A 15,494-nucleotide genomic window follows, 5' to 3' on the forward strand; every position below is an offset into this window, starting at 1 on the left:
ACAGCCCAAAAAAGGGGTAGCAGATTCCAGCCTTCAGCGAACCAGCTCGGAATCTCACCAGAGTCCCAGATAGCAGTTTAGCTGTAGGTTCGCATGCCGCATGACATCGTCCGAGATCGAAAGCAGATGCCAATCTAGATCGCGCTAAGGTGAGTGGACAGATCTCACGAATTGATCCGCCGAATAGGGATCCGTTAAAATGGCGCTGGGGGTTTCTGACGGTAATTTGCTCCCTTGCTCCCTTGACATTCAATCGGTCACAGAGACTGCCTTTTTGGTGGTTGTCACACTGTCAAATCCACCCTGATGTATGTTGCCAAGGATTGCTTCAAGCCACAGATGACAGTCTAGGTGCATTGCCGACGCCAGGTGCAGGATCCTCTGTTGGTATGTGAGGATGTGGGGATGTGAGCCCGCCACTACCCTGTGACCAAACCTATGACTTTTGATAAATAGGTTGACACTGTCCTTGGCTAATAGACAGGGATCTGATTCTGGCTGGTACAATCCCACTGCTGCGTCTTGACTGAAGGTCCATGATCGCTTACTCAATTAGCTTGCAGTACGTATTTAGATGTTGATGATTCTCATGGCACCAGATCCAGGCATGGATCTACGTCAACATAGCATCTGCCCACATCGATGCCTGGCGAAGGAGGAAAGTTCCAGTGCTGGGGCTCGTATCCATCGCAACATGGTTCAATGGCCATCACTGCACTGAGACCAGGTGGTGGTTGAGGGATATGTGACTGGGAACCCGAGCTGATGGGTCCTTGAGACTTCCCTATAAAGATTGCCAACAGCTGGCCAGAAGTTCGGTCCAAGGCTGCAATATATCCTGATTCCTTCCACTCAAGCGCATTTGCCAAAGGGTTACCACTGGACGATTTTGGTCGCATGACCAGAGAACCCAGTTGCATCAGGTGCAGTGGGCGTGTATCTGCAGAGGATAATCCGGCATTGTGAGGGTCCAGTCGAAACAAGCCCACGGTAGAAGGTGGCAATAAGATGGTACCATCAGTACTCTCTGGACAGAAATCCATAAACTCAATCGGGCAGCGATGAGGTATCCAGGAGAACTCTAGTGAGGTGTTTCCAGTAGATGATAGAACGATGGGGATCTCCCCATCGTCGTGTTCGTCTAATGCATGAGCAATCCTTCCAAAATCTGCCAGAGATTTGGAGCGACCCAGCGCTTGAATCTCAGCAATCAAGCGTTCGGTGCTTCCATAGCCAGCACTGTCTCCATCCATAGTCAGCAGAGGCTGCCCTGATGCAATGCAATCAGGATCCGATATTTTAGTGTGCAGTTCTTTTCTAGGCATCCACTCTATGCCAAGTCTTCTTTCTATACGCTCGAGCGAAACCTGAAGTACCTGAATGTATTCTACCTCTCCAGAAAGCCGAGGAAGTACTTCACAAATCTGTCTTTCCTGAAGAAATACATTCAGGTCTTCATAGTTCGAGATATACGGAAGAGTACCATTGGCGTGTTGCGAGATTTGACTCAGATAACTGGCAGCTATACTGGAATTGCCATTGTTGATCAGGGCTAAAGCACATGTATAAGCGACATGAAATTCGTGCTCTTTAGATTTGGAAGATAAACGCCTGAGGAAGCGGTTCCACATGCTCTGGATTAAGTCTGTACTGCCGAGCTTGACGAGCAATGAAAAATATCGATTCATGAATGTTGTGGAGCGATGAGGCTCGGCCCAGTAAAGTACCCTGTCCAAGGTGAAGCGCGGAGTAGAGCCGTCATTGGACTCTCCAGACACTTGACTGAGCATTAATTTAGTGTTGGGGAAATTACCTTTAAGCTCGAAGGATTGGAGAGAGGCATTAAGCGCATCGACCAGGGAGATACTGGAATCCAGGTCCAACCGCTTGTAGCTTACAGCAAGGTAGCCTTGGACATGCCGCTCGATTGCAGTTGCGGAATAAGCGAGGCAAGCATAGTGCAGCCCCAGAACATATAAGTCCTTGGAGACTGGGACACGCATTTTCTCCAGCTTCGAAATGATTGCATTGAGCACAGCTAGGATCTCCCCGGCTGGATGTTGTCGATGACAGCGTTCAAGAGCTTGTGCAAAAGGCTGGCAGTGATTTGCCTGCAACAGTACGCAAGCATTACCTCCATTGACATGTCGTTCAATAAATGTCTGTAAATGGCGGAGATTCCGAACATCGTGTTTGAGACCTCTGAAGAAGACCTCCTTATCAACTGGGGCGGTCTCGGAGTGGAAAGAGCTCCACAAGGGCGGAGGTACAGCACTAAGGGGCCACTCCCCATGGAAGATTTCCTTGAGATGTTCGTCCAAGTCCGGGTTCGACACATCTTGTGTCAGAGTCTTTGTCGTCCCCGTCAATGCAAAACGGAGTATTTGCGATGTTGTTGGCTCGTGGTTTGGTATTTTCCTTTTAATGTTTACTGACACCAGACGAGACTGTTGCTGCGGAACATAGGCATAGCTCTGCCGGAGGGCGTGTCTTTGTAGTGAAAGGCCAATTCTGTAGGATAGGCGAGCCATAGTCCTCTCAACCTCCGCTAGGATATCATATATAAGGAATTTGGAGCTCGAAATAATTGCATGGTGAACTGCGAGTCAATATCCCAGAAACACTAGCCCATCGTGAAGGCGGTAAAGGGTGTTGGAAATCACCGACTTCAATCCCGGAACCGATTCTCCATCATTTACCAGCTTTGCCTCACCCACTTAAAGGTTCGCTATCATCGTCAAGCTTACAGAGACCGACGACTTATTCCCACAAAGGCATCTACCAGCAAAAGATTTCCTCCAAAGTCTCTGGGCGCATCCAAAATTATGCCTCTCGAACGCGGGAACGAACAGTCCGCAGCAAAGCCTTCCGACGACGTCGCCGCCGACCAACCTGCATCGTCAAAAGAGAGTCAACCTGAAGTTTTGTCAGAAGAGCCGCCCGCTGAATTAAAAGAAGAGAGTAAAGAGAATGATGCCGCTGCCAAAGCTCGTCAGAGACAAGAAAGATTCAAGGCCCTTCAAGCTCGTGCGGTAAGTTAACATATCGTCATTGTTGTCGCCAAAACCTTAGCCTGCGATGCTATCAATCATCTGCCTATGTACTGATATAATCCCAGAAAAATGCAACCGAGCGTAATTTGAAAGAGACTGCTGCCGAAACCCAACGTCTGGCCACTGATCCTACACTACTTTCTTCGTTGTCGCGCAAACATGCATTTGCATCACATAATCTCCTCAAGGCTGATACGGAGGCGTCTGGGGAAGATTTCGAGCGCAAGAGAGCATGGGACTGGACTGTTGACGAATCTGAGAAGTGGGATAAGCGGATGGAAAAGAAACAGCGCCATCGTGATAATGTTGCTTTCCAGGATTACACACAGGATGCGCGCAAGGTGTACAAAAGGCAGCTGCGCGAAATGCAGCCTGACCTTGAAGCTTATGAGAGGGACAAAATGACCGCGATTGAAAAAGCAGCTGCAAATGGCGACCTGGAGATTGTCGAAACCAATGATGGTGAAATGATTGCAGTCGACAAAAATGGGACCTTCTATTCGACAGCAGATACAGTCGGATTTACGGACAATAAGCCTGATCGATCTGGTGTTGACAAACTGGTAGCAGATCTCAGGAAGGCCGAGGAGGTACGATTGAAAAAGCGCAAGGAGCGTCGCGGTGAAGAAGAAGCCGATGTCACATACATCAACGAGAAGAACAAGCAGTTCAACCAGAAGTTGGCTCGCTTCTACAATAAGGTATGGTCGTTGACGCAGTCTTTTGATCTGCAGCTAACATATTCTTAGTACACCACGGAGATTCGTGACAGTTTCGAACGAGGCACAATGATTTGATCCATTTTTACCCGATTTAGTCTATTATACAGTGCTGGACCACTTAATGTGAGTTCAGACATTACCCATGAAAGGTCAACCTGCACAGACTCCTGCGGACGCGTGTTACTTGGCAGCTGAGCATCAACTTGATGTGACAAATCTGGCCAAATGCTTCGCTCCTATTTCCGCTGAGGCTGCATCAAAGCATGCTCTTTCTCCAAAATCTGGTTGCCAGATTCTCTATTTGCTTTGTTCCCACTGCACCGCGAACGGATTCGTCTTCCAATGCCTCCACGACAGCATCGGCCACAAGATCCACCTGGAATGGCTTATCTACCATAGCACCAAGAAACCGAAGCTTGTTGCCAATGAGCGCATTGAATTGAGAGGCAACAAACCCACCCAATGCGATCGGCAGCGTGAATTTCCTGCTCGAATCATACATAAACGGTGGTCGGATGAAGACGCTTCGCAGGTCCGGTAGTTCAGACGCTATGGTTGACTCGGCCTCTCTCTTGGTCGTGATATATCGGCCAGGAAGGATTGGTGTTCCCCCAGAAGCAGATATGTACACAAATGTTGGAACATGTTCCCTGGATGACTCTTGGGCTAGTGCAATTGCTTTTGTCGCCAGTCAGCAATTCAAATTCACACATCCTGGCAATCTGATCACTCGAATAGAACGTACCAGAATCTCTGTTCATCAGCTCGTACGTTAGCCGGCCGTCTCTTTCTTTGGGCTCCAGCGGCTCTCCCTCCCGCCTTGTAAGGGGGTTTTGACTACCCATCTTCGATGAACAGAAAGCTCTCTGTAGACCGCTCACAATGGGCTCCTTTCCCCGTACCACACCCTTGTAATCCGCCTCGAGAAGGATGCCCATGCTGTGCACCACGGCAGTGGCACCATTCAGAAACGGCTTATAGGTCTCCGGCTTCAATATGTCCGCCTTGGCCCACTCTACCGAATTTGCCCAGTTTGGTCGATCATAAGAACTGGTTACTGTCTCCCATCGCGGTTCTCCAGATCGACTGTGGTGTATCAGCAAGGGACATTGTGGATAATCTCATTTTATAAAGGAAATGGTACCTCAAAGACGTTACAATCCAGCCTCTATTGACTGCTGATTTGCAAATTCGTGATCCTGGCAGAAAAGCATGTATCAATATAGTGTTGTTTTCCTGTTGCCGTATGCATATCACACCTAGAAAGCCATTTCCACCCGCAACCACTAATCTCTTCGAAGCCATTTTGTCGAGTAGTTATTAAACACCAGCTCTAACCGTGGCAAGTGTTGTCAGGTCCGCTTTCAATCACAGAAGAACAAAAGATGTGCCTTTTATGGTCATTTTCTGGAGCTCAATCCGAGAAACTAGCCAAGCTAGAGCTGCGGAACGCCTGTTTCCGACGATCGTCATTGATTGATCGATCTCCGATAATGTCACGTGCGTACTGGGGGAAGAACCTCTCACCAGTTCGCGACAAAGACGCGCAGGTCGAGATCTCCGCGCTTCATCTGCATCCCATCAAATTTGCCACAATTCACATCCAGCTTTTCAATAATCCAGTGCAGAGATGCCCTCGGCAACGGGATCGAAGCGCGTTAGGGTTCGTACCTGTGAATTTTCTCTGAATGTGGAATGAGTACTAACATTTTGTCTCTGTAGGGTGTTTCGATCTTCAGGCCGTTCGGTATGGCATTTTGCTTTCCTGCTACTTCCTTTCTCCCGGCGTTGTTTCTGACTGTTCCCAGTATTCGGCAGTGAAGCGCAACCGTTCGACCCCGAAAAGAAACCCGCCAACATCCCTGCCGACCATACCCATCAATGGCGCGTGTTCGTCAAAGGAGTCAACGGCGAAGACATATCCTACTGGCTTAAGAAAGTGCAGTTCAAGCTACACGAAACATACGCGCAGAACGTGCGCACCATCGAACAACCGCCGTTCGAGGTGACCGAAACTGGATGGGGTGAATTCGAGATCCAGATCAAACTCTACTTTGTCCCCGAGTCGGGCGAGAAGCCGCAGACGCTATGGCACAGTCTGAAGTTACATCCATATGGCCCTGATGCGGAGGGCAAAAAAGAGCGCAGGGAGCTCGTATTCAGCCAAAACTACGAGGAGATTGTGTTCAATGAGCCTATGGAACCGTTCTACGATCTTCTCACTGGCGGACCGGCGGCACAGCAGCCGCTGAAGGGCAAGGGAGGGAAAAATACCAAACAGGCTGCTCAGCAACGTGGTGGAAGATCCGCCGAGATCCCGCAGAATGAGACGTCCGACAATCCCTACAGCAGGACGACAGAGAACAAAGAATTGGATCGCCTGGAAGCGGCTAACAAGACAGTGGAGCAAATGATCAAAGAAGAGAGAGAACAACTCATTGAACGCGAGAAGAAGCTGGCCGAGCTGCGAGAAAGTGAAGGCCTCCCCGCCACTACGAAGAAGAGATGATCATCGCCCTACTCTGAAATTTGCGTATTGAAAGAAAAAAGCCCGTTCATCTCTCTTGAGCCATGTCAACCGTTCGTCCTATGGCGTGGTAGCATATTCTGGGCTATTCCCACACCACACACACTCCCTGCGAGTAGAGGGTACTTCGCCAGTCTCATAAAAAACGCCGTCTCCAATAACGCAATGGCTCAGGAAGCAATGGGCAAGGCGTGCTCTTGGCCATCGAAATAATGTGGCATCCTTGGTATTACGTGTGATGCGTCATCCTAATTTCGTCTCCAATCTGACTTGTTCGGCGTACTGGGATTGGCAGGGTTTGTATGATAACAAACGAAGAGCTGATGTATTCACAGCCTCCTGGTGCTCCCAAGATAGGGATGCTATACAGTATCAGCCAGTACATAGTGCACGGTGTCAGATAAATAATTAAACATTTAAGCCAATGATACAACCCAAAATCCATGCCATTAATAGCTTCGTGTACCAGGCCAGGTGGCGCTCTCTAAGCTCGATAGACAGAAATTAAGCTTCAAGAATGTATACAGCGAAGTTAGGAACAGGCCTGGTCTGGAGATTGGGAACTTATCCAGTTCTGTCTCGGTGAAATCCTCAAAAGCCTTCCAAATTGACTATTTGTGATCATTCCGGTTCTGCTGAGGGCCATTGAAGCTCGATTCGATAGCTTTCCGCTTCCGTATCCGCTTCCGGCTTCATGCTCCGTTGGGAACCGCGCCGTCCCAAAGGTTTGAGTGAGAGAATCTGCAGATTATCATGTGCGCCGTGGTTCAAGTTACTATTGGCATTCTTAATGAAGTAAGGGATTCGATGTGTCCAAAATCCAGTATCAAGTCTATATTTCTGTGACCTTCTGTTGAAAAGGCCTGATCATTTGAACAATAACAATGCGCCTCCCATACATAAACCCTGCAACGCCTCAACCCATGCATAGAGCGAAGTACTAATCAATAATAATATGTCGTTACTGGGCGCCTCGGTGCGATTCAATCTGTGTAGTTCGCTGCAGCTTTTGTCGTGTCTCGGGTCTGCTTCAGGAATGGAATCAAGTCAGTTCCACCAGTTCCACTATATCCTGGCGCAGGGGCTTCATCCGAGCGCTGTGCTTGAGATGCTGCTGTGACAGTGGCCAAGTTGACTTCCACTAATGATTTGTGAGTCGGCTTAGTCCTCGCTGCGGTAATGATGTATCGTGACACCATTTGAATGTGCTTATCCCGGAATGCACCCACAGCCATTACAGCTGTGTTGTATGCATCGCGCACCTCCGTGTTTGGCTTGTGACCCATTGCATACTGACGCACATTGGAAATCCGGGTCAACATTTCTAAGAAACGTCGGTGAGGGCCCGGCATGTAATTCCGCATGTCCTGAGTTTGAAGAGAGTCAATTTTGCGAAATCTAGAGCCGAGAGGATGAATTTTGATCCACATACCTGGATGTAGCCAACTGCACCCTTGGACTGGCCTTTTGACTTGGCCTCCCCTGTAGCCGAATGCTCAATTCCCAAAAATATGTCGAACGTCTGGATCAACGAGCTCTGTGCATTGCTCCCACCGCTGTACTGGTGCCACTCCCCATGACCTCCTAGGTCATAAAAAACACCCTTCGGCAGACCGGCCGCGGCCATGTTCTTGCTGCCAGCTAGGAAAGGGCGTAGTTGATGGAAGAACACCGGCGGACTGCATTTTTCATACATCCGTTCTAGGAGTATCCCAAGTTCCTTGAGACCTTCACTGAGTTGATGTAGCAATGTCGCGACTCGTTGCGAATCATCTATTGTGGCGGCATATACAGCGTTGAGCATCAGGGGAATTAGTTCTGCTCCTTTAGCCTCGATTGCTACCGAGATCACGAAGAACCATTCTTCGTCCTTTGTTCTAGTGAAAGAGTTGATGACTGATAGATTGTCAGGATCGGTGATATCGAGATCAGGAGAAGTCATTTTGAAATTCCAGAGGTTCAGAGCAGCATAAGTTGCGCATGGTGGCAGTTCTAGATATTCCGATACCTCGAGAAATGGGCGAGACACTGCGGGTGGCAGAACCTAGGACACTATAAGAATAACGTAGCTAAACTCGAGGGAGCAACGTACATCCTTCGGCCGCCCACCTCCCCAGATATAGGCATGGGTGATGAAGGCAAGCACAACATAGGCACGCCGCCAATCTGCATCCTCTTGCAACCTAGAAGTTGAGAGTACGGGAAGGCTGTCCACTGCCTGTCGTATAGTTCCGGCCTCGATACGAGTTGGTAGGTCATTGACTATTTCTTCCCATGAGGAGTAATATGGGTCTTGTAACTTTTGAAGAGGAGGAATATCGGGAAGAAAGGCATGTTGGGAAGAAAGGCCGTATTGATCGAGCGCGATTTCCGGTAAGTTAAGCATATCGAGTGCTGATTTCAAGGGCAAGGGTTGAGTGGCAAGATAAAGAGATAATTGGGGATGAGACAAGGATAAGTACTTATTGAAAAGAGAGAAACATTCACTCCATCATGTCGAGGCTGGAATATATGGACAAACGCTGTGTAGGCGGAACTGGACCGGATCAAACCCGGAATGAAGACGATCTGTTGCTGTGGGCTTCATAGCCAAAGAAAAAAGAAAAAGCCCATCTCGGTGGATAATGAGATTCGACCTGCAGAGCCAGGCTGCAGATAACACCTTGACCGTCATCTTTGTTGGCAAATCGTTCTTTCCGTGAGAACGGATGCGAGGCGGAAGCGGAGAGAGACATCCGGGATCCGCCAGGGTTGAACGAAAGGGATGGAAAAGACTTGTGTATAAAGCAAGACAATTTTGGTCGATTCTCTTCAAAGAAACACTGTTCGATTGCTGCTAGCCCAATCTGGTTGAAATTGGCAGAGAAATTCCATTCGCCATGTCGACTACCACTACATCATCCAAACCTGAGTTCCCTGCAGATGCGGCAACGAAGGAGTATGCGGCCTCTCTGGATGCTTCAGATCCCCTGGCGGGATTCCGTGAGAAATTCATCATTCCTTCAAAGGCAAACATTGCTTCGAAAAAGCTGGCAAAGCCCGGTAGGTTCTCCCATTCTTCCTGGTGAAGCGACCTTGATTCTGATTGACACTTCCCAGGTCTTTCATCAGAGCCATGCATCTACTTTTGCGGCAACTCGCTCGGTATTCAACCCAAGGCGACAGCGAAGTATCTAGAGGCTCAATTAGACACATGGTCATCCATTGGTGTATCCGGGCACTTCACCAATGTTGAAGACTCGCCATTGAGGGAATGGCAGAATCTGGCTGAGCAGGCAGCCGAGTCCATGTCGAGGGTTGTAGGAGCAGCGCCGGAAGAAGTTGCCGCAATGGGCACCCTGACAATGAATTTGCACTTGTTGCTGGCGAGCTTCTACAGGCCAACTGCCACCAAGCACAAGATTCTCATGGATTGGAAAGCGTTCCCCAGCGACCATGTGAGCTTGAAAATGAACGTACCTAATTCCCATGACAACCTCATTAACACCGTCCTAGTATGCTATCGAATCACACATCGCCTGGCATGATTTAGATCCTAAGGAGTCTATGGTGCTCATTGGCCCAGACGAAGGAACTTTTGAGATCCCCACCGAGAAGATCCTATCCTATATCGACCAGCATGCGGACGATGCGGCCCTTATCCTGCTTCCGGGAATCCAATATTACACAGGGCAACTGTTTGATATCCAGAAGATCACCGAATATGCCCAATCCCGGGGACTTGTCGTTGGGTGGGATCTGGCCCATGCATACGGCAATGTTCATCTGAAGTTGCACGATTGGAACGTCGATTTTGCGGCCTGGTGCACGTATAAATATGGCAATGCTGGGCCTGGTGCGATGGCTGGTCTTTTTGTCCACGAGAGACACGGCCGAGTTGATTACAGAGAAGGGGAAGACTCGCCAAAGTTCCGTCATCGTCTGACTGGATGGTATGGTGGTGACAAATCAGTGCGGTTCAAGATGGACAACAGTAAGTCTTGCATCGGTGCAAATGCACTGGATTGGTGAACCTGGCTAACTTGGTGGCAGACTTCAAACCTATTCCTGGGGCTGGTGGCTACCAGATCTCCAATCCTTCTGCTATTGACCTTGCATCCTTGTGTGCTGCTTTGTCAGTCTTCGATGAGACATCTATGGCTGAGCTGCGCAGGAAATCCGTTCTAATGACTGCATATCTAGAGCACCTTCTGCTGAAGGACACCACAGATGAATCACGATTGTTCGATATCATCACGCCTTCCGAGCCTGCCGCTAGAGGTGCTCAGCTCAGTCTTCTCCTTAGGCCCGGGCTACTGCATAAGGTTGCGCAGCGATTGCAGGAAGCAGGAATCATTTGTGACAAGCGAGAGCCAGGTGTTGTCCGCGTCGCTCCCGTTCCTCTGTACAACACATTCACTGAAGTGTGGACATTTGTTGAGCAGCTCAAAGCAGCTTTGGAAGAGTAAATTTTTATGAAACATGATTTCCTGGGCTTTTCGGTGTTCAGCCAGTTGTTTCATTGCACAATGTCATAGATGATAGTCGTCTCGAATAGATATAGAGGACCTCTATAGAAAGGAATCCAAAATATTGCCATTCCAATACATCTCATCATGATCCAAGGGCCCAACATAAGCCTGATATTATTGGACAAAATCTGGCAGTTACATCCACCCAAGGAGGATACATCTTCTGGCTCGCGGAATGACCACTGATACGATCTTGAAGCATCCAATGTCCCAACGTGCGCATGTTCTAGCATGCTAGGTCGCGACAATTTTTTTCGAACTAGATCAGTGATGGATCCATACACGTGTGTACTGACCCTCTTCATCATCCACCGTGATAATGTCAACTGGTGGACGCCCGCCTTTTGGGTGGCCGTGCGCTTGACTGAATCATAGCGGCATCGTCCAATCTTATTCGGTCCTTAGGCTCTGTCTGTTTTAGTGAAGGGGCCAATGGGATACTTTGATGGGGCCATAACGAATCAATGCTGCTTGTCTCTCCTTCAATATCTGGGATCGCATCCTATGCTCCTGGCACGTCTTTCGCTGATGATTGATGGAGAGATCAGAAATTTCCTATTCCTTCCCTATTATCACTGCTACGCAAGAACTCTTGTCCTTGGGAGAAGAAGTTTGTGGCCAAGATCGACAGTTCATCGTTGAAGAAATCTGGTTGCCGAGGGGAGATTGCCGAGTTCGCGGTATAATGTGGCCCAACAGGCGGGGTAGATTGAAAGATATACTCTGACAATCGTGACCCTGAATGTGACTGCTCTGACTGTGAGTTTAGGCGAGTTGGTTCTGGCAGAGGAGATGTTTGCGATACTTCAACATCGAGAGTAGGAGGTTCACAGTATAAGGAGTCGCCAAACAAGCGACGAGCAGAATCCAAATCCCTGTTCGAAGAGTATTCAAGTATCTCCCAGAACCGTGACAAATCGATCAATAGGCTCTTATTCTGTGCGCCCGGCTCCGGTTGATAAGAGGCCGATACTGCCCCTTCCAATCTCTGCAGTTTGTCTGCCTGTGTCATGACTCCCGTCAGTCGCGGTTGCAATTGGTAGGAGGGCAATCAAACGAAACTAACCAGCTGGGCCATATGTGGCCATCTTCGCCCAATACCCTCCACAAACCTAACGCATCTATAAAACCGGTCCCTCTTTTCTTGTCGAATTGTTTGGTCTTCAGTAAAGCTCAGCTGCAGTTCAATCGTAGCCACTACAGCCGCACTATATCCGAGTAATGGGTCTGAGACAACAAATGATTTTTCCTCGAAATAGTTTATGAAATGGATGATCCATGTTGTGTGCGATGAAATCAGGTCGGAAGTATGTTGCAGAAATATTTCGGGGATAGAACTGCGAAAGTTTCTGAGGCCGAGGGATAGTAAAAGCGGGTGGTTGAGAAGACACAGATTAGTATGGTAGAGGAACTGATTCAAGAACCAGGGGCCCCAATATCCTCTATTGGCTTGAAGTTCCTCAGGCGTCCTCTCGCTGAGATTTGCAGGCTTAAATCGATGAATATAAGGCATGCGTGTTTCCAGATCCATCTGTAACGTGATGATCTTGGAATACTCTGACTGTGAAGACCAAGGGGGAAGATTGCTGGGCCTTCCATGCCGTCGGACATACATTGCAGATTTTGCAAACATCTCAGTCAAGATTATCACGTAGGCGAGAATACCCTGGTCCTCCATATCAGTGAACCGAGCGTCGTCAGTTGCATTACTTGGCGAAAATGGCGGACGAGGACGTTCAGGACTTTTCGGAAAAGGAGGGAAGGTCCCATCCGGAAACCCTCCGCTATCGAACTCGCCGCCATGGAATCGTTTCAGAAGGCAAATGCTCCAGAAGCACCGTCGACGCTCTTCCCGGGCCACCGGAGATAGTGTGATATGAAATTCGGATCCGAGATTGGCACATTGTGCTAGATTCATTGCAAGACTGCTGTGTATGCTGGACCGGTGCGTGTTGCCATCTAAAACAATTAGAATTTGGAATATTTCAAAACAAGAAAACTTACTCGAAAAGTCTATCAAACTGAGAAGACATAGACATTGGAGAGTGGATAGTTCAACAGGTCCCTCTGAGACTCTTCTCATAACCAATCCTCTGGCTACCTCGGTATAGCCGCTAATGAGATTCGCAAGATCGGTAGAGTTCTGACAATCTTCATCGGAAAATCGAATGCCCAGTGCAAGAATGGCATAGAGAATCTCGGGGTCACGAGTGCTGAGACTACCGAGGAAAGTTTCCCTGTGAAAGAGAGGAAGGGGTTGAGACTCGCAGTATAACAGATAAAGATCCGCAACGGTGAGAACTTTCTCCCATGTTGGAAGTGGGGTAATGGGGTTAGTAATTGACGAAGTAACTGGATGATTCATACAAGTCGGCATATGTGAGGATGCAGGCGTCCTTCGTTGTCCATTTCTAGGGCTATCCCGTCTAGATCAACATTTAGTGCTCGTCATGATGTAGATAGGACGTGGAACTTGCTCTAAGACATCAAGTACTTCCCCAATCTTGGCCTCAAGATTTCCTAGCCGATCCTCCTAAGACATTATCAATGAATACGAGATGGACAACGATATGAGATAAATTCAAGAGCTTACCAGATTTCGGGACATTTGCATCTCTGGAGCATCGACGGCAGCAAGAGTCACAGGAGGCGCCGTCTCATCTGACGAGACGTTTGTCAAAAACCTCCGTGTCTCTCCAGCGTACGCACATCTCTGGCGTAATCGCGCGCAAAGGGAGCAGACCGGCTGCTCTCCTGGACATTTTGCCTTCTTGCGCCTGTGTGCCGAGTGAGCCAAGAGCATTTACCATCAACTATGATCATTTGGATATGTTCAAAAAAGCTTACCTGCACGGTTCACATGCTTGCCGTACACGTTTATGAGGCCGTTCTGCAGATGCTTGACTCATATCAACTATGTGCTAGGATTGAGATCTTGTTGTCCTGGGGTTTGTCTTCAAATTATCAGTGCATGGACTCCCTCCTAGATGATCTGCGGTTCCCTACAGAAGTGTTCCGAAGCATCTTCCCACCAAGGATTGTATATAATTTATGTGATCGGACGTCAAACTCTTCTTTATCGCATGTATGATTCGAAGATCTAATTGATGGCCCACCGAGTTTCATACAAATGATACTCAAATGTAGATAAGACTGAGTTCACTATCTTGGGTTGGTGGAATAAGAGGGATCGGATTACTAATCCCACCATCGCTGCTCTCACTCAAGCAAGCACGAATAGCTTATATGAGTAGGACAAGCTATTAGACCGTTTTGTAGGATACCGAGCGTTACGGCATGAGAATAATTACAGTGGGCTTATCCGTGCATAGTGCAATATAGAACAGCAACTCAAGCGGTGTTTGTGCTGGAAGGATTTACCAAAGACCCCTTTCGCGGCGATGGATGAAGCAACGATTACTGTACGTATGTGACATGGACTTAAATCCAGACTCCTCATACCAAATGATGGTAATGTTGCATGTCTCAATAATAAGATGCTGATGACCTCTTCCATTGACGCCCTGGCTGATCTTATATACAACGTCGTAATATTTCCTCAACCAATCCGTCTGTTGAAATAGAAATACACCGCCAGTGGAACACAAGGGACACTATCCCGCAATTGTGAGAATTGGCGAAGATCTCATCTAATCCTTGCCGAACCAAGTCTTGTGGCCCTGTGGGTAGGTTAGTCGAATATTGCGCCCAAGATGTTAGGATAGTGTTTGGGTGATATCGCAATGAGTAAAGGGACACTGACAAAGACCATACGGCACATGGCATAGGTGGTAGCTGAACAATATTAGCCATGAACGACTTCATCTCGTCTCGACAAACTTACCAATGCCCATGCCATAAACGGAGATAAGGTAGGGGTACATGACATAGCCGCTACGCTCAGTCTTTAAGAGAGAGAAAACACCAGTCAGAGAAAACATAGTCACTCCATAGTGTGCGCGTATATCCAACAATCAACTGACCTTCCACCACTGACGCTTGCCGTCGTGCTGCTGGAACAGACGTTGGTAGTAAGGGACACGGTTTTCGCGGAACACGAATCTGAATACCAATGAGGCGGAAATTAGCCAAACAAGCCCAATTGCGCGGTAGCCGAAGTGAACTCGAGCGAGAGCCAGCAAAGATCGCCGGACAAATTGGCATTCATCCCACCACCACAATCAAAGCCATGTCGACGACCGAGGGGAATTGAATTCAGAGAGACCTACCCGGCCATGCGGGGAGCGGTGCGGAACATTTTGACGGTGTGAAGATGCTCTTTCGCAACTTATGAGATAGGTGGACGGAGTAATGGTAGAACAGAAACCAGCAGCAATGATCAGTCGATGTCGTGAATTGTGGATCCGAATTGGAGCTGCAACTCGAGCCTCAGGTGACTTCCCTCATTCTTCCGCCATCCGGATTAAAGGCTTAGTAATTCTCACGTGACAACATTTACGGTCTATCCTGGAACTGAATAGTGCTCCAGTCCAAGAAAAAGTGACTGGCTACTCGGAGCTTGGTAGTTAGCTGTATGCAAAGTGACCAGGTAAATCTATCTCAACCTTTTGCCTTGTCCTCGATGTGCTCGGTTTATCGATCATTGGAATGCCAATGAGAAGGATGCTCAGGGCCTGCTCCGTCATCTTACTTTCCTATCCTCAAGACTCATGCGCCCGGC

At 48.4% G+C, this 15,494-nt stretch overlaps 7 protein-coding genes across 7 annotated transcripts; 3 read left to right on the plus strand and 4 right to left on the minus strand.

Annotated features, from left to right (window-relative positions):
* Positions 1-587: 587 nt before the first annotated feature.
* Positions 588-2,531, minus strand: ACLA_049030 (uncharacterized protein; the record flags this gene model as incomplete). The annotated part of the gene is made up of 1 exon (XM_001271856.1): positions 588-2,531. One exon carries the CDS (start codon positions 2,529-2,531, stop codon positions 588-590), a length of 1,944 nt encoding a protein of 647 aa, XP_001271857.1.
* A 294-nt stretch (positions 2,532-2,825) lies between these two features.
* ACLA_049040 (pre-mRNA-splicing factor SYF2) lies at positions 2,826-4,316 on the plus strand (the record flags this gene model as incomplete). Its single annotated transcript, XM_001271857.1, has 3 exons — positions 2,826-3,032; positions 3,119-3,754; positions 3,909-4,316. 3 exons carry the CDS (start codon positions 2,826-2,828, stop codon positions 4,314-4,316), a joined length of 1,251 nt encoding a protein of 416 aa, XP_001271858.1.
* Positions 4,317-5,405: 1,089 nt separating this feature from the next.
* Positions 5,406-6,284, plus strand: yaf9 (YEATS domain-containing protein YAF9; the record flags this gene model as incomplete). Its single annotated transcript, XM_001271858.1, has 3 exons — positions 5,406-5,438; positions 5,498-5,522; positions 5,584-6,284. The coding sequence occupies 3 exons, from the start codon at positions 5,406-5,408 to the stop codon at positions 6,282-6,284; spliced, it is 759 nt and encodes a 252-aa protein (XP_001271859.1).
* Positions 6,285-7,285: 1,001 nt separating this feature from the next.
* Positions 7,286-8,688, minus strand: ACLA_049060 (indoleamine 2,3-dioxygenase; the record flags this gene model as incomplete). The annotated part of the gene is made up of 3 exons (XM_001271859.1): positions 7,286-7,669; positions 7,735-8,346; positions 8,395-8,688. 3 exons carry the CDS (start codon positions 8,686-8,688, stop codon positions 7,286-7,288), a joined length of 1,290 nt encoding a protein of 429 aa, XP_001271860.1.
* Positions 8,689-9,181: 493 nt separating this feature from the next.
* ACLA_049070 (kynureninase) lies at positions 9,182-10,750 on the plus strand (the record flags this gene model as incomplete). The annotated part of the gene is made up of 4 exons (XM_001271860.1): positions 9,182-9,344; positions 9,402-9,739; positions 9,798-10,275; positions 10,335-10,750. 4 exons carry the CDS (start codon positions 9,182-9,184, stop codon positions 10,748-10,750), a joined length of 1,395 nt encoding a protein of 464 aa, XP_001271861.1.
* A 607-nt stretch (positions 10,751-11,357) lies between these two features.
* On the minus strand, positions 11,358-13,722 carry ACLA_049080 (putative C6 transcription factor; the record flags this gene model as incomplete). Its single annotated transcript, XM_001271861.1, has 5 exons — positions 11,358-11,816; positions 11,880-12,772; positions 12,818-13,239; positions 13,420-13,590; positions 13,661-13,722. 5 exons carry the CDS (start codon positions 13,720-13,722, stop codon positions 11,358-11,360), a joined length of 2,007 nt encoding a protein of 668 aa, XP_001271862.1.
* Positions 13,723-14,504: 782 nt separating this feature from the next.
* ACLA_049090 (cytochrome c oxidase subunit 7) lies at positions 14,505-15,071 on the minus strand (the record flags this gene model as incomplete). Its single annotated transcript, XM_001271862.1, has 4 exons — positions 14,505-14,608; positions 14,658-14,718; positions 14,797-14,875; positions 15,043-15,071. 4 exons carry the CDS (start codon positions 15,069-15,071, stop codon positions 14,505-14,507), a joined length of 273 nt encoding a protein of 90 aa, XP_001271863.1.
* Between the last annotated feature and the right edge of the window lie 423 nt (positions 15,072-15,494).

This window comes from Aspergillus clavatus, genomic scaffold (genome assembly GCF_000002715.2).
Source record: "Aspergillus clavatus NRRL 1 1099423829800 genomic scaffold, whole genome shotgun sequence".
Lineage (NCBI taxonomy): Eukaryota > Fungi > Ascomycota > Eurotiomycetes > Eurotiales > Aspergillaceae > Aspergillus > Aspergillus clavatus.